General features: G+C 40.3%; 2 protein-coding genes across 6 annotated transcripts in view; both read right to left on the bottom strand.

Moving 5' to 3' along the window:
• Positions 1-1,216: 1,216 nt before the first annotated feature.
• On the bottom strand, positions 1,217-13,807 carry phf20a (PHD finger protein 20, a). Of its 3 annotated transcripts, XM_023269521.3 has the most exons (18): positions 13,651-13,792; positions 12,567-12,680; positions 11,573-11,679; positions 10,603-10,774; positions 10,164-10,248; positions 9,496-9,572; positions 8,753-9,350; positions 8,586-8,636; positions 8,216-8,485; positions 7,790-7,984; positions 7,557-7,652; positions 6,781-6,936; positions 6,207-6,388; positions 6,009-6,108; positions 3,947-4,142; positions 3,379-3,820; positions 2,951-3,131; positions 1,217-2,594 (listed from the first exon to the last, which is right to left on the bottom strand). In XM_023269521.3, exons 3-18 carry the CDS (start codon positions 11,653-11,655, stop codon positions 2,452-2,454), a joined length of 3,027 nt encoding a protein of 1,008 aa, XP_023125289.2. In that variant the 5' UTR covers positions 11,656-11,679; positions 12,567-12,680; positions 13,651-13,792; the 3' UTR covers positions 1,217-2,451. The 3 variants fall into 3 exon arrangements, with proteins under 3 accessions (XP_023125289.2, XP_023125287.2, XP_023125290.2); XM_023269519.3 differs by lacking the exon at positions 12,567-12,680 and having other exon boundaries at positions 13,651-13,807; XM_023269522.3 differs by lacking the exons at positions 6,781-6,936; positions 12,567-12,680 and having other exon boundaries at positions 13,651-13,807.
• A 3,020-nt stretch (positions 13,808-16,827) lies between these two features.
• The window catches only part of arhgap46a (Rho GTPase activating protein 46a), a 32,450-nt gene continuing 28,497 nt past the window's right edge, over positions 16,828-20,780 (bottom strand). For all 3 annotated transcript variants that reach the window (XM_023269516.3, XM_023269517.3, XM_023269518.3), the window contains 5 exons: positions 20,628-20,701; positions 20,130-20,329; positions 19,361-19,452; positions 19,083-19,252; positions 16,828-18,473 (listed from right to left, as the gene is read on the bottom strand). In XM_023269516.3, the coding sequence (XP_023125284.2) occupies positions 18,279-18,473; positions 19,083-19,252; positions 19,361-19,452; positions 20,130-20,329; positions 20,628-20,701 (731 nt within the window). In that variant the 3' untranslated portion in view covers positions 16,828-18,278. The remainder of the gene's footprint in view (positions 18,474-19,082; positions 19,253-19,360; positions 19,453-20,129; positions 20,330-20,627; positions 20,702-20,780) is intronic.

The following is a 20,780-nucleotide window of genomic DNA, read 5'->3' as shown; positions in this document are numbered from 1 at the left end:
ATATATATATATATATATATATATATATATATATACATACATATATATATATATACATACATATATCTAGATCGATAGATAGATAGATAGATAGATAGATAGATAGATATAAAGACAATGACAAAATGAAAAATAAAAGGAAAAAAGAGAAAAGGGAAACGCAAAGACAAAATTTACCTTTTTAATATATTTATTCATTCTTTTATTTCTTCGTTATATTTACATATTTCCCTATTTTTAACAATTTCTCTTTATATTTACACATTTATTTCCTTATTTTTTAAACAGATTTATATTTTATTGTGGCACTCCTGTGACTCCATACTTATGGATAATAATGTCAACAAAGGGCCACAAAAACATTATATATTAACATTACTCACTACCAAAAACTTATTTATTGGCAGGATTTTGATCCTTGTACTTTTTTTCTATGGTTGGATGACAAAAATGAATCATTTCCATATATTGAGTGGTAATGTGGTAAGAGGATTATTATTAGTAGCAGTTCTAGTGTTATAGTCTGGGATATGTTGGTGTGTAGGAAAACATTGATTCTATGTAACTATTTTTTTGTACAGTATCATATTAAAAAACTCTCAGGACCTTGAACACAAAAATGCAATCAACAAGACTCATAAAAACTTTAGATATTAACATGGAATACCTTTAGTACAGATCAACATGCTGCTTGACGCTGTATAAAAAATTGGTGGTATATATTTAATATATTATTCCTTATGCTCTGTCACCACATGATGCTGGCTCAAATTTTGGAGCTTAACCGATTACAGCTCCCATCAAGTCTCCATTTTCAATCTGATTATATAACCACACAAATCGGCAATGCCATAAAAAATATTACAAAGTATGCATGCAATCCCCTTTTTAAACACATTTTTCCCAGAAATGACCCATTCATTCATACAGTTTTTCTGAACCGCAGCTTCCCGGTGTTCCGTTTTTGGCTCATGAGCAGCTTAAAGTTACAGGTTGAACGCCTCGTCCAGGGGTACGTCAGCAGAAAAGCATTTAGAATGATTTTCTGCATTCTGCTGCCCTTAATTTTCAATCTGATTGTGTAAGGCCACAAATCAGCTGTGAAGAAAACATGTTACATCAAAGCCTGAATGATGCAACCTTTGACTTCACAAGCGGGTAAACAGAAACAGAAGAACCGATCACGTTCAAACACTCAGCACCTCAGAGACACTCATAGTGATTAATAACAATGATAGTTTATTTATGTACCAGGAAATCTGTTTGCATTGTCTTGGACATTTTCCCTGCTTCTAAGCCAGACACTTACAGTACAGTAGCATACAATATCTGTATTTGGAGGACACTGTCAATAAAGAAGAACACATTTTTCAATGACATATTTACAAACAACCAAAACACTGTAAATAAACAGATGAAACGGAATAAAAAGAAAAAAAAATGAAATTTACAGGATTTTATAAGTAATATTTGTCACGACACAAGATGCTAGGTTAAGAAGAGACGAGTCCACATTACAGTTTTCATCAGTCAATCATAGGTCAAATGCTACAGCAACAACAATGCAAAGAGTAAATTGAAGTAAGGGATGTGGTAACTGAAAAAACACAGAACAAACTGATAAAATTGCTACACTGATGAACAGACGGTTAGGAAAGAAGCATTTCAGCTTAAGACAAGACAGAAATCACGTGTTATCTCTAAAGCTGAAAATAAGACACCTTTGATACCAGACGAAAATAACTTCACAGTGTAGTGGAGAACAAATCCTTGAGTAGGTCAAAAACAGAACAGACTATTTGTAGAGACTGCTTGTACAGCACTGTTACATACTGGAGGACTTTAAGTTACCATCTGTCCACACATTTGCAACAAGAGTTTTAACACAGTATGGCATGACAGATGAGCAAAACTCAACTTTGGGACACTGTTGATGGAAAGAAAAAAAAGATAATTTGAAAATGTTCGAGAAACTATTGCAAAGAATGTAGGTTCAGGAACTCAACTGCAGTTTGAATATAAAGCTTCTGCATGTAAAGCACTGTGTACTGAGATAGACAGGGCAACCTTAAGCAGTAGCTCAGACAAAAGGCATTCATAAGGTTTAGAGTTGCATGGGAACCACAGAAGTGTAATCTGGTCCTAAGGATTTTCTCCTGCATTTACGAGGTTACTTTTTGTGTTTAATCCTGATTTAAGATGCTCACTTTCCATACGTGCTCATATAAACATTCTTATATGACACTGGCTGGCTGCGGCATCGGACTCCACCACACAGAACCTTTTAAAAATGAGAAACAGCAGCAGAGGTCGGGTCAGTAAATGTGCTGAACCATCTAAGTCTTGAACATAATAATGTTATCTCTGCAGCTGGAGACCAGTGCGCCTCCTCCACTGCGCTGCTCCTGCATGCTGTGTGGCGACTGAACCTGCTGCCGTTCTCTGGCGCCCTCATGTGGAGCTGTACAGGGAGATCTGCTGCACCTTGCCGAGCTGTGTCAGCAGCCGTTTCATGCGGTGTTTGAGCTGAGGCAGACGAGCCAGAGGTTCAGGAGGCTCCAGCTCCCCAGTGTAGTCCAGCCAGCTCTCCAGCACTGAGGGAAGAACCACAGGTGAGGATGTGTTGATGTGTTTTGCCCACATAGATTAGCTTCATTTCAGTCACACAACATCATAGCCTCTTGAACATGACAATGAAGTGAAGACACATCATTTCATTCATCATTAAAGCAATAGTCCTTGCATTCAGTTCAAATTGCATTCAAATTTAACTACCTAGATGGATATAACTTACCATAATGTTACTAGCTTGAAACAGCTATATGCTAACACACGCTAACTTTATAGTCTGATATAAATAGATGTCATCCTCACCATCCAACATAATGACCATTTTTGGCTTTAAAGTTCCCTGCTAATTTGACAAACTTTACTAATTCACAGGCCTTACCGTCCAATTCCCTCTCGATGAAGTCCATCCTGTGTGAGACGTCGTCCTGGACTGCATCTATGTGATCCAGCAGGTTAATCTGCCACTGCTGATGCTGCCTGCTGTTATCTTCAGCCTCTCCGGTGTCCCTGCAACTCTCTTCCCTGTTCTCAGCCTGGGACCACGAGCCACCCATCGAAGCCTGGAGATGTTCAGGTAAAATCAGGCAAGGTTCACCTTACAAACAACTTTGGGCTTCAGTGTACAAAAGCATTCTAGTAAATTGCTACACAATATATACAATACTCAGATCTAATATCCACTCAAAAGGTTGGTCGCTTTGAAAGAAGTTATTTTCAAAAAACAACTCTAAATGTGACTTTACAGTGGAAAAACATGCTTCTAGAACCAGTAGTTCCCCTCATATTGTTGATGAAATAGGCCCCAACCTTGTTGCTGATGCCTGTATATTTGGGCTTGTCCATCTCTAGCAGGCTTCCATAACGCTGCTCTCGTTCCAGCAGCTCCTCTGTGCTTCTCATGCTGTCCTCCAGCTCAGACCCCTGTCGAGTCTCCACCACCAGCCGTTGCTCCACTGCCGGGTAATATGCCCGTGGTTTCTGGTAGCAGTGTTCACTGGTAATGTATGAGTCCTGGAAGGATGGGAAAGGGGAAGAGGAGCAGGACGAAGAAGAGGTGGCAGCAGTAGCAGCCCGGCTCAGCCTCTCCAGAGCGTTGGACATTAAAATCTCTCCTCGGCTCATGTCCTCGTCAGGAGTCACAGGAGATGGAGCTGCAGTGCTGCCCCGACACGATTCAAAGCCGATCTGTGACCTCTCTAAATGCTTCCAGGGCTGCCGCCACAGCTGCAGGTCAGGGTGGGTGTTGTTCCTTAAAAGCCAGAGGAAAAAAAACAAACGCTGAGTAAACGTGATTGGAAATTAAACACAGCTGAGTCATGATCCACATTTAACTTTAACAGGAACTCAGCCTAGTGCTCAGTTGATGTGTACTCACTGTAAGACGCTCATCTTGAGCTGTAGTCCGTTGAGGATCTCTGCCACGTGGTGCACATCTCCCAGCAGCTGGTGGGTGGTGGTGATCTTCTTGGCGTTTTGGTGAGAATAGTTCTCTTCCAGGAAAGAGAGGCCATACATGTGACCGTTGCTCAACCACTCACGATCATACCAATAACGCAGACTCTGCCTCTGACCTAAGAGTGACAAAATTAACACATTATCCAATACAATAAGTTGTTCAGAAGTACCAAAGAAAGATTATCAGTGGCAACAATATGTAATACTTTGGGGACAATGTCTGCTTGCTGTTTCTGATAACAGGCTGCATTCTTTAAGATGTGGAGAGTCCACATACAAATATAGTATGCAATCATACACCAGACTAAACAAAAAGACACATGTGAAGAAACTAAATCAAGACAACATACTTGTTTTTCACAAGCTCTGATTATGTACAGCTGTTCACTCTTCTACCTTGGCAGTATTAGCATAGTCTGTGTCTTAAGTCACTGTTTGTTCTTTAGCTAAAAACAGCACCGTGCAGTCTTTCACCTCTGTAATTCCACAATTAATGTGGACATGCTAGTCTGGTCCCTGAAAGTCTGTATAATTTTAGTTCTCATTAATACTATTAAACAATGGCCAACAATGTTCAGGTCAGGGTACAGTAAGTACAGCTCATTAGTTTTAATTTAGCTGGGGCAAAAGGCATTCTGCAGCACAAAGATAGAGTATTTAGAGGTTTTATGATGTTGAGGCACTTTAAGATTTATACGAAGTATAAATAATGGCTCTACTCTTTATATTTTTGCTTGTCACTTTCTATAATGACTGTAACAGCACAGCACTTGTGGGTTTGATCTCCCGTGGCAATAAGATGGCTAACAAGAACAAGGTGGAATGTCCTGGAACAGCAACACCTCTCCAAGAAATTCATGGATGCCCTCTGGTATGAGACAGATAATTCACAAATATCACAGCAGCAGAACAAGGAATTACCCCCCCCCAAAAAAAAATCAAGCCATAAGACTACTTAAGAAATAAGACACAAACATCATCACAACTAATCTCTTTGCAATATTCAAAAGAAATGAGCGCATGCATCATGTTACCATTTAACCATTATTGTGTTTGTGTGTCTCTGTGTGTGTAATGGAATCTCACGGCCTGTGTATTTCACACAATTGTACTTGTATAACCATAATGACAATAATCATCTAGAATCTTGAACTGGCAGTACAGTTTGGGCTGCTGTTGCCATAGAGAGACACAGTTGACTGCAACCAGTGGTTAATAATCTCGCCTAATTGTTTTTAATATGTCCTGTCCTAAAATTGGCGATATTAGTTACTGAGGTGGTGCACGTTAGAATTACAATTAAAGGCACTATAATTATACAATGCACTGTCTAATAGTCACCCATTATCACAGTTAAACAGAAGGTAGCACATTCATAGCTTCAATAAGTTCAGTACTCTTGCTAGGAGAATGATAATGACAACAAGAATAAATTAGACAGTGATATAGCAATACTGTTTTCTGTTTGAAAGCCAAACACACACATTGCAAAATGACAAGTTCCACTAGAGAGATATCAAGTACAACTTTAGATGTTGGATGGAGTTTGAATTTAAGTGGATACAATGCTGGAATCGCCCCATAGTTCAGGATAAGTTATGAAAAATATCTTTCTGCCACACAGGAAAATTAAAGGAAATAAGTAAAACATAATAAAAAATGATTCTGATACATATTTAGCATGTAGCAAGAGAAATGTGAACAATACACACAGGGACAAAGAATTAGGACCTGGGAAATATCTTTGTAATTTCATGGTGACTTTAAAAAATATATATTTTTGCATGAATATCTTCATAGTCCACTTTTAAATGCAGAGCGTTTCCCTTTTCTTGTTGTCCACTAGATGGCAGATAATAGTTTTTCAAATGATAGAAGCAGCACACTGATCTCTACCAAATTAGCAAAGCGCAAGTTCTTTAATGTTATCAAAACTAAACGATGAGTCTTAGCTGAAGGTAATGTTCTTTTTTTCCTCTCACCTGGTGGGTCTCTGCAGATGTAGCAGGTGTATCTGTCCGGAACATTGTCCTCCAGCAGGCCCATGCAGGTGCCATGCTGCCAGCACAAACAGTCTTCACACTAACAAAAGAGCAAACATGTTTCACAAATGTGCAACTTCAAAGTTTAATCCCTTATGATGGATAAATCCTGAGCTGAAATGAAAACACCTGGCTCACCTGAATCATGAAGTCATTCTCCTCCTCCACCTCACAGATACATCGCACGATCTCTTGGTCATTGGTGTCCACAGCACCCGAGTCGACACTCAGAGGTGGCGTAGTGACGTCCAAGTCCACCTCAAAGTCATCGTCACTCCACCCACAGCTGTCAGTGGACCAGTCACTGATGCTGTCCTCGTCTACAGTCGCAGGAACAAACAGAACAACTGGGTTTTTATGTGAATGACCCAGCTTATCAGGATTTAACTTTTCCTTGAATGAATCAGATAAGTCTGACTAAACGTTAAGCTCAATTAATATTCTTTAACTTTACAAAATGTATTGACGATGAAGGCTTTAATGATTATTCGTGGATTACATCATGAAGCAAGCAATAGCAGCAGAGAACAGCTCAGGATTCAATCAATCATGGGTTTAAAACGAGGACTTTTCTTGTACACAGGCATCAGGTGTGATACAAACTAAACAAAAATTAGCAGCATGATTGATTGAATCCAAAGGGAACAGATGAATGTAGGGCGAGGAAGCTATGAACAGTCACACACACAAACACACCGTCAGAGATACCCACCATCCACATGTATCTGCTCTGAGTAGCTGTATCCAGGCCTGCAGGGGTAGGCCTCAGGCTTGTGATTGTGTGAGGGGGGGGTTTTGAGTGGCAAATTCAATTTGGACTGAAGACCCAATACTGAGATGTCAATATTCTCCTCACTACCTGTGTAGTCTGTTAATACAGGGAAGGGGGGAAGCAGATGTAGAACAAAAATGTCAGCTTTTAAAATGCTAAACAAATGCCGAACAGGAGGTGACAAAATGTGGGACAACAAACATTATGGACAAATGATATACTCAAGAACACTTAGGGAAAATAAATGAAATAAATCCATGCTGCCAGCATCTCAGGCCTTTGAACTCTGTGAAATAACCAATCAGTGGACAGCAGCCTGTGTATAAATCTGAGTTCATGCCAAACATACTAGTGTGAATGCCAATTAGAAATAGCAGAGAACAGTGTAGGATTTGTGTTTGGATCAATCAATATCAGTGCCACAATATAATCTGGCTTTTCAACACCAGTACTGTCACATAAAAGAATAAAAGCAAGCCGTGAGTCATAGACACAAGAGAATGAGTTGGAGCTTTTTGATTGGCGTAATGGAGTGACAGAGGCCAGCAACAAATGTTTCACTTCTCCCACACACAGAGGCTCAGCCACCACACCAACAGGAGTGAATGGAGCACTTTATGCTTTGAAGGCTAGCCATTCCCGCAATGTTACAGCGAGTGCACATGCAGAGTAGCAGATGTGTGATCCAACCCCTATGACAGGGTTCTGCTTCTTACCAGACTTGGCCTTCTTTTTTTTCTTCTTCTTCTTTAGTTTAATGCGGAGGAAGTCCTTCTGTTTTGGTTTCTCTTTCAGTTTGTCTTTTACCGACCCTGAGGACCATTAAGTGACAAGAGTTAAGTCCTGTGTGATCACACCTAAGCAAACACTTCAGGTTCCTATTCTATAAGCATACCTGTACAAAGCAAAACTATCAGTAAAGAATATCTTTTTACTGCATCATACTGACCAATGTCAAAGCCACTCTTGTTTGAGTCCTTGTCCTGCAGCTGGCATCCGTTCCTGTCCAGCTGGTTCTCCTTGCTCTTCTCTCTCAGCAGTGCCCTCTGCTGATTGCCGTGGGTGTTGACTGCAGGGGGGGCTGATGTTCGCCTGCCTGCAGTCTTTACCTCACCACGGGGAGCCGTGGCAGCTCCAACAGAGTCTGGAAAAAAATCCAACAGCAAGAATAAGTCCAAATCCCTGACCTTGACGCAACACTGGGAGAGCAATGCATGCCTAGTGTTGTGTGTGATTAGCAATTACAGCATGTCATGATTCAAAATTTCCAATTTTATTGTTGCAAGTAAAGGTTTCAGCGCTGTAGAAATAGCAGCTGACCCAGTTCCTCTTGTCACTTCAATTGGGACAATAGTGAAAATGGAGCGGAACTCACGCATGGAGGCAGAGATGGTGCGTCTTCTCTTCGTGCCGTCCAAACTAGTAGCAGTAGACTGTTTGTCAGAGGCTCTGGTCTGGACACTCCTGGAGGGACTGCGTTCCCCCTCTGGCGGCTGCTCCTCGCCATGATAATATTTCATGTGGTAATGCAGCAGCTTGGCTTTACGGAATGACTTTGTGCAGCCAGGAGCGCTGCACTTGAACGGGTTGTGGTCGAGGTTGATGGACAGGACAGGAGGGGGTTGGTTTTTGATAACTCTGTACACTAAAACATGAAAAATAAGAGAGACGAGTGTCAAGTAAAAATGCATTAAAGAATCCAAGTGATAACTGCATTTGTTTATAAAGCGCTGGGATGCACTCACGTGGTTCTCTGCTGAATCTGTTGGGGTTGTGGAAACCCTGCTTCCTGACCGCTATCAAAGATAGTAGAAAGACATTCATCTATTAGTTCTTGAAAATATTCAGTTATTCATTTTCACAACCCTACGATCCAATGACATTTCTGCTAATTAACCTGATTAACACTCACGTTTCACAGGCTGGGGAGGCGGCACGTCTGCTGCAGGCTGAGTACTTTCTGATTGGACATTTGGTTTCTGCTGCACACCTCCACTGGATTCTGTGGTTGTCATAGTGACAGACACCTGCTCTGTCAGTGTTGACGTCTGAGTGGGCATCTCTGTGTATGGCTTGGGTGACTCTTTGTATGGCTTTGTTCCACTCTGTTCTGTTTCCTCCTCTTCCTTCGTCACCTCTCCGTTCATATGACACATTTCCACGTTCTGCTCATCGTCTTCTTCGATCTTTACTCCATTTGTGAGTCCTGTCCCTTTTTCTGCATCCCTGGGTTTGTTCTGGTCTGCTTGCTCGGGTATTTCCTCCTCCTGCTTGATAGTGGGTGCAGCCTCTAGCTCACCATTTGTTTTCTTGGTTTTCTCACTGACCATCCTCTCTTCGCGCTCCTCGTCCTCACTGTTGCTGTCCTCCTCCTGGTCAGAAGTGCTGCGTCTGGCTCGCTTGTTTTTGGGACCCCCGTTCTCCTGAGGCCTTCTGTCTCTGCGATTCGGGGCCCTCCTAACCATGTTCCTTTCAGAGGACCGACACCTCCCTCCACCAACACCACCTCTCTGTCAGCAGGAACAAGAGGAAGCTTAGAAAACGAGTTGAAAATGTGTACTCAAGACATGATTGACAGATGCCACAACAAACTCAGAGACAACTACATTGAATATGATTGAATATGAAAATTTCTGATCAGTAAACTACACGTACCTCTTTAATAAAAGGCTTCACATGTATCCCCTTCACTGTCTGGATGACACCATCATAAAATTTCACAGTGTAGGATGCTGAAAGAAACAGAGGAGAACAAAATTATGCAAACTACATTTAATGCATAATCACATAGACAATTTTGAGGTAGCTGTGCTTCAATTCCTGTTATTAATGTGAGATAGTCCCCTATTTAGACTTCAGATCTGTTTTCATTGTTCTTCTGTGCTTTGCCAGTGAAGGAGAGAGTTACTTCCTATCACTGAACGCCATCCAATGCCACAATTTCCTTTTTGAAAACAAAAGCTTAACATTTCAGTCTATGCTCCATATTGCACAACCTCGCACTAAAACCACACAGCTCAAAAAAACGGGGGAATATCTACAGTGTCCTACATTGAAACATTTCAAAAGAACAGGATAGAACAGAATAGAAATACTTGATTGATCCCAAAGGGGAAATTCTGTTGTTACAGTTGCAAGCAGAAAGAGTAAAGTGATCATCACCACACTACAAGTACATAAGAAAAATCTACTAAAGCACAAAATGCACAATAAAGTTTAAAATATAGTGCGATTAAAAAATGTATCCAAGTGAAAAAAGCATTGTTAAGTGTCAAATGCTAATATGAAAAATAAGGGTAACTCCTGAAAATATTCATACTCACCATCTTTATTGACAGAAAGGACCTTAGCAGGGTAGAAACGGCAGTCAGACCAACTGGCCAGGACCTTGTCATTCACGTGAAAGCCCTGCACGAAATGACACTTGATCTAGCAAATACAGTAAGCAAAACCTCACGGGAGGTGGAGCTCTTAAATACTCACAAAACTATCATTGTTGTTATATCATGATTAAAAAAAAATGCAGAGCTCAATTTTCACTTGCAAGTAAAAGTAGCAGGCATGTTCTGGATGATGCAAATAAAACCAAAAGAATCACATGTCAGCTTCCACCCCCCTCAAGGAAGATAGGTCAAGAACTATGCAGAAATACACCATGGAATAAAGGCCAGAGAACACAAGATGCCCTAGAAGTGGGGCAGAACTTTCAATTCCTCTATGTACTACAGTACAAAGGGAGCACAAACAGCATTCTTCACTTACAGGTATTGGAGCGTCGTCATTCAGGCCCTGCCGTCTCAGCTGAATTCTCTCTACAGGTCTCAGGTAGGGGCTTGTCCAATCAAACCACTCGTCGTAACGGTGGCTCCACTGCCGGTAATGGATTAATACTTTTTCATCATCGTAGTCAATCTTCTCTATGTTGGCAGCATACCTACACGGGGAAATTCAATCATACGTGATTGGGGAATGAGAAAGAATTGTACTTCTACTTGTTCCTTTTCCTTTCAGTCAAACATTGGAAGAGGGTGGCAAGCAAGTAGAACTGGATCAAGCTTGAAAATGTCAATGTATAGAATGACAAAGAATCACAAGACAATGCTTTAATTAGAGTACACCGTGCTGGGCATTAATGCATTACTCTAACATGTTAATTGTATTTTAATTACACTTTTAGGACTAAATTAAAGTTACAACCTATACAGTAACAGTCTGCTAGTCTAACATCTTGTATGTTGTCCTTTTTTGCAATTGGAAGACAAATATCAAGTGTATTTCTATACATGTCTTGAGGAAGGAGAGGAGAAATAATATGTAAAAAGTTGTATTGGCCTATTCAAAATGGTTGCTCCCACTGTTGTCTTCGTAACAAACATCAATATCAGATGGTTTTGGATTAAAGTAAAATCTTTTGCTGTTATTTTTTCTTATCTTATGTTTATTGGAACTATTACAATGATTTACAATCTGATTAAAGAGTGTTTTTTTTGTCCTTCAATATTAATCTAGGTGAAAGTTGAGTTTGGTGGATACTTGAGAGCACACGCCCATCAACTAGCTGTTGTTTACTGAAAGAGAAGCAGTGATGCAATGGAAGGTTCAAATGGTTTTATTCACTCTTTTCTAACTGGAGCTAAATCAAACCCAGAAATGAGACGATAACAACTTCTGAGTGCGTGAAGGAAGTGGACAGTAACATGGATGGAGATGAATGAGTGAGGCCATGACTCACCAGTTTTTGAGGCTGTCTCTAGCCTCAAGCTGAGCTCCCACCTCAAATGTTATCCCTCTTCTGTTAGGGGGCGTCTTACTCATACTGCCCACATCAAGGCTCCCTTCCTGTACATACAGACACACACATTAACCAATAAACATAAAGCTAAACTCATATGATCTTGGTTAGGCTACTAATAGACATATTATGTCTAAGACAGGACACAATACGCGTGACTATCAAGGTCTTTATAGACAATATTACAGTCAGCTCTGTGTCTCTCAGGTCATCACTAACAATGATTGCGCCAGAAGACTCTGGCAACAAAAGAAAATCACAGCTTTCAGCCTCAGCAGCAATTTTAACATTAAAAAACAAGCAAGACACCCCCTTTATGCCAGCAGAACAATAATGCTGTCCAGGCTGAGAAAGAATAACGTCACTGTAAACATACACAAGCTACTGATTACACATGTTGTAACATGGAGCAGCACAGTGTACAGATAGTGGAATCTGGCATATTAAGGTGAGCCATGCCCCTCAAATGGTGGTGAATATGTAGCCAATACTGGATGTTCAGCAATCTCTAGTCAAGGGTGCATGGGCGTCTAAAAATGATCTCTTGTAAGAATCTTGATAGAATTACCAACATGTTATTTGAGTATATACATTACCAACAAAACAGGACAAAGCAAGGGAATGTGCTGGAATGACAAATGCTCACTGTAAGCACCCACCACTACAGGAGCAGAGCCAGTATGGACCAAGCTAATTCTGCACAACAAATTCTGCTTAATCTGGTTCCTATTTGACAGAAAAAAATACAGTCCTGCTGCTGATGTCCAGCCCTTCAGCTATGATAAAAAAGGGCTTGGTGGGGCAGGATCATAGATAAATAGCCTGCCATCACTGCACCTCTTTTGTCATGCATACAGTACAGACGACAGATTAAACACACCGGTGGCCTTTATTCAAGACTAAAAGGATTACATTAAATATGGCAGCATCTTACTTTTGTCCAGGATATAGCTGACTCGGTTCACCATAGCGGAGTCTGTCTGTAGTATCTGGCTCTCAGTGCAACCTACAAACCGGATATCTTCGCACCACTCGGCCCACGTGTTTTCTGGACAGCCGATACCACGCATAGACACAATAGGAGACAATGGCAAAGACCATTATAATTATCTCTGTGTTGCATGTACATCCTTAGCACGACATCAAAGAACGCACAATAGCCCATTTTGTAAAATGCAGGATATTAAAATGTTTTATGTCCCGCGCCGGGAGCTAGACAGACGACAGCGACACAACCTGGACGCAAAGGAATAATCTGTGATGCCAAAACTGTGGCATGAGCTTAAAGGTGAGGTTACATAAGGCATATTTTGCCATAATAAATTTAATCGTGGTTTAGTATTTCACCGTAAGACACAGAAAACGGAGGCGAATTACTGTTTTATTCTTTCAAACACGTATCTGACACATTTCACAGGCCTCAAGTGTTTTCAAATAGAAAACAAACCAGCAACATGCAGCTCCTTGCTAGTGCAGGTTTCCTATTGTTGACCACTGCCAGCCTGACTGCCACTTTATTGTCCGGTGTTTTATAACCAGTGGGCATAGCGCGAGAAAACAGCACTAACGTAGGCGCTTTGGACAAACCTGATTGGTCGAACTAGTGCGCGGCGGGCGGGAAGCTCTCATTTGATTGGCCAAGCAGCTGTCCCTCACGGAGCAGTTCGGGGCCTCGCGCTAGGCCTACTTTTCATACTTTTCCTGCTGAGAGCGAGCGGCGTGGAAACGTATTTAAACTTCTGAAACTGACAAACCTTCGCAGACATTTTCAAGCCCCCGGTCAGAAAGCAGGTGTCCACCACCAGTACACCGGCTGCTACACAGATACGACAACAAAACGTTCCAGCACAACGTTTTATAACCTACTCCGTCACGTTTGTTTTGAACTCCAAAAGCCGACATGCGGCATCACACCGTCTACGCTGTTGATGCGTTCACATAACCGGGCCTCAGTCACGATGTTCCGAGAGATTATAAGCTCTGAAATGCTAAAGGCGGATACGATTCGGGCTTCCTACCTGTTCTCCAGTCACTCTTTGTCCGGCTGGGTGTAAAATGTGCAGAGTAAATCCCCTGAAAAGCACAGGTACTGCCGCCTCCGCCTGTCTGCTCCCGGATCACGCAGTTGAATTTCTCCCCGTTGCATTCACCACCGGCGCGGGCAGTGTGGAGCTGCAGTGCGCATGCGCGTTCAACGGCCCTGAACCCTCGTGTATCTCAATAAGACCTTTTATCTCCGAACAATGTCAGTGTGGTGCGTTTAAATGTCGTACAGATAGATTTTAATTCTGACTTGAGAAACAAGGCGACTTTTTAACCAAATAATCTATTACAATAAAAATGTCTATCTATCTATCTATCTATCTATCTATCTATCTATCTATCTATCTATCTATCTATCTATCTATCTATCTATCTATCTATCTATCTATAATAAATCAAATTATTTCTCTAGATCTACTACACTTGGAAAATCCTCCCCTCCTTTTTTTAAATAGATGAAATACATAATTTTAACCACCATTCCAATGTTCATATGTTAAACCAGAATAAGGATTTTAACTGAATATAACATAAATTAATTCATTTTTTACACTATTATTTTCAGACAAAAAACACAAGTTCTTATTACTTAATAGATTGGGATATACAATTATGGGTTGACTGCACAGCTGAGAACTCACTCAACTCATAAAACTGAGTTCAACCATCATATAAGCAGATTTCCCAGGATGCATTGTTAGAAAGTAAATATTACCCAGAGACTTGTTCTTTAGTAGCTTGAGAAAACAGGCAAGAAAAACAGGCATGTTGCTGTGCATCATTGTTAAATTAAGCTATGTAGTTGTGTTATTGTTTTTGCCATACTAATTAAAATAATTCTCGTCATGACAAAGGTTAGTACTGAATTTAGTCCCTACACTTGTGAACTCATCTCAGTGTTACCAGGAGCAGCTTCACACATTGTCTTCAGTCAAAAATGGCTTCAACAGTTACATGAAAAAGAAATTCTATCAGCTCAGAGAATGAAAACTGTATTGAACTCTTCAAATTTATTTAACTCAGGTAGGTTTATACTTTGACAACCCATAAGATGACTTTCATCTAATTAATCAGCACATTTTTGAGCCTAATATGATTTACAATGTGAGTAAGAGTAGGATACATAGAATTTAATCTCAGCTAACTTAAAAAATACTACAAAACATAAACACTAATATAAAAAAGTGCTTTGAAGTGGCTGCAACTTTCATAGACACTTGATCTCTGATGTTAACAGTGTAAGGATATTAAGTATAAATGTTAATAATAACTCATATACTGTTGTAAAGCCATAGCAGCATACACTGTAACTGTGTAAATCAAAGTTACTGTAGCTGTCTGTCACAACTGTTTGCTGAATAAATTGCTGAAATGAGAACTCTTATTTTTATACTTTCTGACACTGAATTTAAAAGAAGGCTGCCCCCTGGGTTTATGTCCTCCTGGGTCTGTTTTCTTCACCTTGTTCCAGCCTGAGGCCAGAAGTCCGCTCCCCCCTGCTGTCATGGTAACAGTGCCTGAGCAGCTCTTCACCTGTGGCCGACAGACAGGTACACGATCGCTAGAGAGTGACGGATGAAGCAGGTGGCAGTTTGTGCAGCGGTGTGCACAAAAAGACAAACAGCTGAATATGTACAGACCGGATGAGTGAGGGTGATGCTGTGTGACAGGATGGGGATGTTTGCTGAGCCTTTCACCTGTGCAGTCGCAGATAGAAAGGAAAAAGAGAGACTCAAAAGTTCAGTGAATGTAAAGTGTCCAAAGCTGACATGAGATGACCTCTTTATGCAAAACAGATGAAAGAAAATGGCTCCCTAAAGTCTGGATGTGACCGTTTGATGCACCTTTAAAAACAACATTCTTAAAAATACTGAAAGACTGAGAAGGGCTGTTTCTGCTTTCAAACAACCCTAACAGTTTGCATTGCTGAATCAAAACAACCAATGCATTTAGGAAATTACAGACCAAGGAAGACCTACTGAAAATGATTTCCTAAATTTAAAAATTCAAAAACCATATATTGATTAAATGAGCTTGGTTCTTTAAATTAAATTAAGAGATTTTTGGTTAATTTAAAGGAATTTAAGGGCTTTTACTGTTGAAAAAAAAAAAACATATTTTTTCTCATATAATCTAATGAAAGTATGGCAGTGTGTTACAGTCTACTTAATTATTTAACTGTTATTTAGCAATGTTTCAATGAACCTTGAATGTGCATCTAAATTCAGGTGTTAGGACCTAGGATTTTTATTTAGCAAATTTTAAGGAATTTTACTCCCTATAAATCCCTTAAACTGAGAAAATGACGGTAAAAATAAATAAATGAAATAGTCCTATAAATCAAATGAAATGAAATGAAATAGTTAGAAAATTCGGAGAATTTAGACATTTTCCACCAAAATGCTGCTAAAATCAATGCAACCAAAGTTTCAATCCTCACATTGATCTGATTGGTCAGAATAATTTGGAAATTTGTTATCTCACTCTGTTTTTTGGCAGTTGACAACTTTTAAAAAATCAAACAATAGATTTGGTACATTTTTGCCAATAATAATTTTGTCATACCAGCTAAGAAATATTATAATACTGCATACTGGACCCCCTTCTGATGAAAATATATTTTTTACCTTGTTAACACATCCATATAACATCTTTTTGTATGTTGGAAGACACATTATTAGCAGAATAAGCATTCTGAAAAATATAGACTCAAACTTTCAAGGCTGAGTAATAAACCTATGAAATTAATGTCCTCAACTTGCAAGGTGGAACTTTCCATGTTCGGTCTTCTTCAGAATCACTTCCCAGCTCAGACATGAATGGCTCAATCCCTCCTATATTACAACTTGCCATTGTGCAGAGTACAGTAGTTTTAGTGAGCAGAGAGGGGAGGGGAGTGCATAGAGCCAGCATTCTTAAAAGAAGATTTGGTGTAGACTTACATATCAGCCATTTTAATGCAGAAAGAGATAAATAGAAAAAAGTCATCTAAACATGTAACTTTGATGTACAAAGATCAACGACCGAAGACAGATTTTAGATGTTCCTCATTGTGACCCACTTTCTTCATGTTGTTCATCTTCTCTTCTCTCTTGTCCACTTCCTAAATAAAAGAAAAACATTCCTCCAAAATGAAAGCAAGACAATCTATCAACAATTAAACAAACCTTTATTTATGGACAGTCATTCCATATTATGACAAGAAGGTATGCAAACACACAACACACGCACATACATGGAAAGTGGTTTGAGTCATTCCTATGTTCAAAAGGCAAGCGGTTACAGCAGAGAAATGAACAGTTAATTACAAAAAACCCCCAAAAAACACTTTTTTATTGCTCTTTACAGCAACAGTTAACTTCACCCATAACCTGATCATTAGAATATACTTAAGGAAAGTTAATACTATTTTACACGCAGAATTTATTTACATCGGCAAAGCCTGAGAGGGGACACAAAAAGCTCAATTTACATTCTCATAGTGCTCAACAATTGAACAATACTCCATTCTCAGTACAGGGGTTTGCGTTAGATTAATCAAATTTTCAGTCTGTAAGACAGGCCGTGTACAGTTATCACATCCAACACCCGTTTTATCAAAAGACCTGAGCCGAGAAACATAACATACAGATCACACACAAAAGAGAACACAGTTCCAATTAAAATATTTCTGATAGACAATAGCGAAAGAGTTTTATCAGTTGAATAACCAGCCTCCCACATCGCTACAACATAAACTGTCATTAGAGTTAACGCTCCCATCTGGCTTCAGCGAGTGTTTAAATTTGTAAAAATCAAAGCACTTCCACGTTTATTTGCTTAGACAATCGCCACCATCCGTTAGAAAGAGCTTTCTGCACATCCTTTCAGCTTGTGCTTTGAAATGAAGGCTCTGTACTCTGTCAGAATAGCTGTGGCGGTGCGGCTTGTTATGTCTCGTAAAAAGATATACGAGGAGGCCAGCTATCAGTACAACTACTCAAAACAGCACAGGCAAGCTTATTAATAAGACACCATTACAAGAATTATTTTACTTTTCATATTTTCAGTTTTATGTACATGATAAAAGTGTCTTTTGTTCACACGCTGACAATCACACACATACACACTTGAATGAAATCAGAGAGCCTAAAACAAAGAAGCAGAGCGTCAACACTGCTGCCTTAAGATTTTTTGTGAAAGTGAATTCTACTTAAGTAAATACTGCAAGACTCTCACTTTGCGTAGCCCAGTTGTCCAATGTAACTGTATTATTACCCTATTCAGTAAGAAAAAAAGGGTAAATCTGTTTTCACATGCGGCGGTTAGAAAATACAGTCATTAAAGTGAACCGCTTAAAAGCAGTCACTGTGGATTTTAGTATCAAAAACAGTGAAACCTAGGATGATGCATATTTTCTCTCATTAAGAAAGCAGGAGAGCACAAGAGCCCAAAGTCCTAGCTGTTCTCAGACTCCTTGCATTGTAAGAGGTGTAATATCTCACCCCAACCGTTTCCAGTGTGGTCTGAACAGGGACAGTGTTTATGCATGATTATAAATGTGTAACTGGAGATGCTGGATGGATGATCCAGCACCTGAGGTGAGCTCTGTGCTTTACAGTGTCTACACCACCCCTTCGATGAAGCTGGTGTCCAGGTGAACGATGAGCATTCTCAAGAAGGACATCTCCTTGCGTGTGTTTTCAAAGATGATCCGTGGCTCGTCAGATTGGCATCTGAGGCAGTTAGGAGCCATTACCATGGCCAGGTTGTTCACATCCATCTTGGTTATTGCAACGTTGGATGGCTGAGCAAATACCTGGAGATAATCCAGATGCGTAGAGAAGAAAAGCATTGAGCAAAACTCAGCAAGCTTTCAAGGAGTATACAGACTGACCTTCGGCCTGTAGTGAGTCAACCATGAGTCGCATTCAGTTATCTAAATGGGTCAGATGATTAATGTTTTCTTTTTTAAGTCATTAACAATTAAACATTAATTAATGTTTAAATGATCTAAGTAGGTCAGGTGATTAATGTTTATGTGCACTAGTTTTAAAAGGTTAGTTATGAGCATAAAGTTTAGATTAGGCATAAAATAGGTTAAAGATTGTGTTTGTCCATCAACATGCTGGGCAGTATCGTTTCAGTTTTGTGTGCAATATTTAAATTTATTGTGAAATATTTCACCACAATGTGCAATTTACTTCAGTTTAAGCCTTTGCCAGTAATACTTTTTCTCTATTCAAGTTGTATTTTAGGTTACCTATTTGTATTTTTATTAATGAACCCTACTTGTATCTTATTGCTATTCTATTAGGCACTGCATTATTTCTCATGTTATTGTATTTTTGTCTGAGCAGTATCTGGCACAAGAACTGCCCTTTGGATTAATGAAGTTCTATCTTACTCGTATTCATCTTATTCTTACCTGTAGGAAGTGGATGAAATAGCAGAGAACCAGCCTGTTGAGCTCAGGCAGAGACTGCACCACAGCGATGGCTGCCACCGGGTCGTCACAGTTACTAACACACTGCTTGTAGAAGTTCATGGGGATGAGAGGTTCCTCCAGCTCTCGATACCAGAGTTTCATCAGAGAGGCTGAATGGGAGAGACACATTCTTTAATCCACATTTTCAAATCTCACATAAACAGACAACCCAACAATAAGTGAGGCAAAAGCTTGACAGAAAAAGAGTCCTTCCTCACCAGGAACATTGGGGTCAGAGAGATTCTCTGGGATCCTCCACTGGTCTACTTGGAGCTTCAAAGCATTCACTTCATCGATGTCTCCAGGCACTCTGAGGATAAAACACAATGCGACAGTTACACAGAGCGACCACTAGAGGGCCCTCTACCTCTATCATACATGTTCTTCATGCCCTGAGGCAAACCTGTTAATCATGCACACCCAATTGGCTTCAAATGCGGCTTGGTGGTTGAAAGTATTTTGCTCTGTGTTTGCAGTGCTTCTTTGGAACAAAACAAAAACAAAATAAACATACTGCAACCAAACAACACACACTTCAGGAAAGTCCCAGTGTGGAAGCGGAGTTTCACAGAGAGATCTGTATATAGTAAGTTTGATGAAAAGGAACAGCTTTCTAATCAAGCCAAGATGCTGCAGAATTGAATTTGCTGGAGAAAACCCTTCACAAACACACAGTTGTGAAGCTCCCACGTGCTTGTACGCTTAAGCAGTAATGTAAACACGTATCATGTAGTATCAAATTAAACAGCGCCGGTCTCAGGAGCAAAGCAGGGCTGTGTTTGTTCTGTCTATTCTGTGTACTGTACACAGGGAGAGCCTTCTTAGAAATACAGGGATGCTAGAGACCACACACAATTGTTTATACACACTATACATACAATACAACACACACATGTAAGAGCCCCTTCTAATTTCCTAGACTACACTTTCTTTCTCTCACGCTGCTCAAGTTGAGGCATGTTACTGGCTGAGTTGGGTCTGTCTTACCTGAAGATGCCCTCTGTCTGAGCCCCGCCCAGAGCCAGAACATACTGGGAGAGCTGAACCTGCACCCAGGGCAGTTTCCTGTCCGGGAATAACTCGCTCTGCCTTTCCATCACCTCTTCCAGAGAACTGCCAAAAAGGGAGGGGGTGACGATGGCACGTCTGCTGTGGTCGATCTCCTCCAAGGTGGGCTTACGTAGGCCCTGGAGGGTGAGAGGTGAACAGAGGGGAAGATTTACTACCTGGGTATGTCAGGAACTAGGATACTAATCATGGCTGTGTCTGCAGCTGCACTACTATGACCTGTCTGTGTTTACGTCTCTACCTGTGACTGAGTCAGCGTACCTGTAATTATGCTTCTCTCTCTGTGACAGTATCTTGAGTGACTCAGATTAGGCTCACAGCTTTCAAACCGATATGTCCTATTTTTATCATGTGGAAGTGCACTATTTTGATAGCACATCTTAAGCTTAACTCCTCTTTTTTTATTTGCTAGCTCACCTTTTTGCCACCAGTGATTGCCACCTTCTGCAGCTTCCGATGGCAGAACTTAGCATACGTGCTGATAGGAAGGCCTGCAAAATGACAGAACAAATAAATTCAGGACTGAGGAACAAAGAAACCCAACGCCACAAGAAACAATATGCACACCCT

Source organism: Amphiprion ocellaris, chromosome 5 (assembly GCF_022539595.1).
Source record: "Amphiprion ocellaris isolate individual 3 ecotype Okinawa chromosome 5, ASM2253959v1, whole genome shotgun sequence".
Lineage (NCBI taxonomy): Eukaryota > Metazoa > Chordata > Actinopteri > Pomacentridae > Amphiprion > Amphiprion ocellaris.
The sequence above is the reverse complement of the archived record's forward strand: the minus strand, read 5'-3'. Positions and strand labels throughout refer to the sequence as shown.

Coding starts and splice junctions, on each gene's coding strand:
- phf20a (XM_023269519.3), bottom strand. CDS start 11,655: ATGAGTAAGACGCCCCCTAACAGAAGAGGGATAACATTTGAGGTGGGA. Junction 7,653..7,789: donor CAAGAGTGGCTTTGACATTG/GTCAGTATGATG, acceptor AATGGTCCTCAG/GGTCGGTAAAAGACAAACTG. Junction 6,937..7,556: donor AAAAAAGAAGGCCAAGTCTG/GTAAGAAGCAGA, acceptor CTGTATTAACAG/ACTACACAGGTAGTGAGGAG.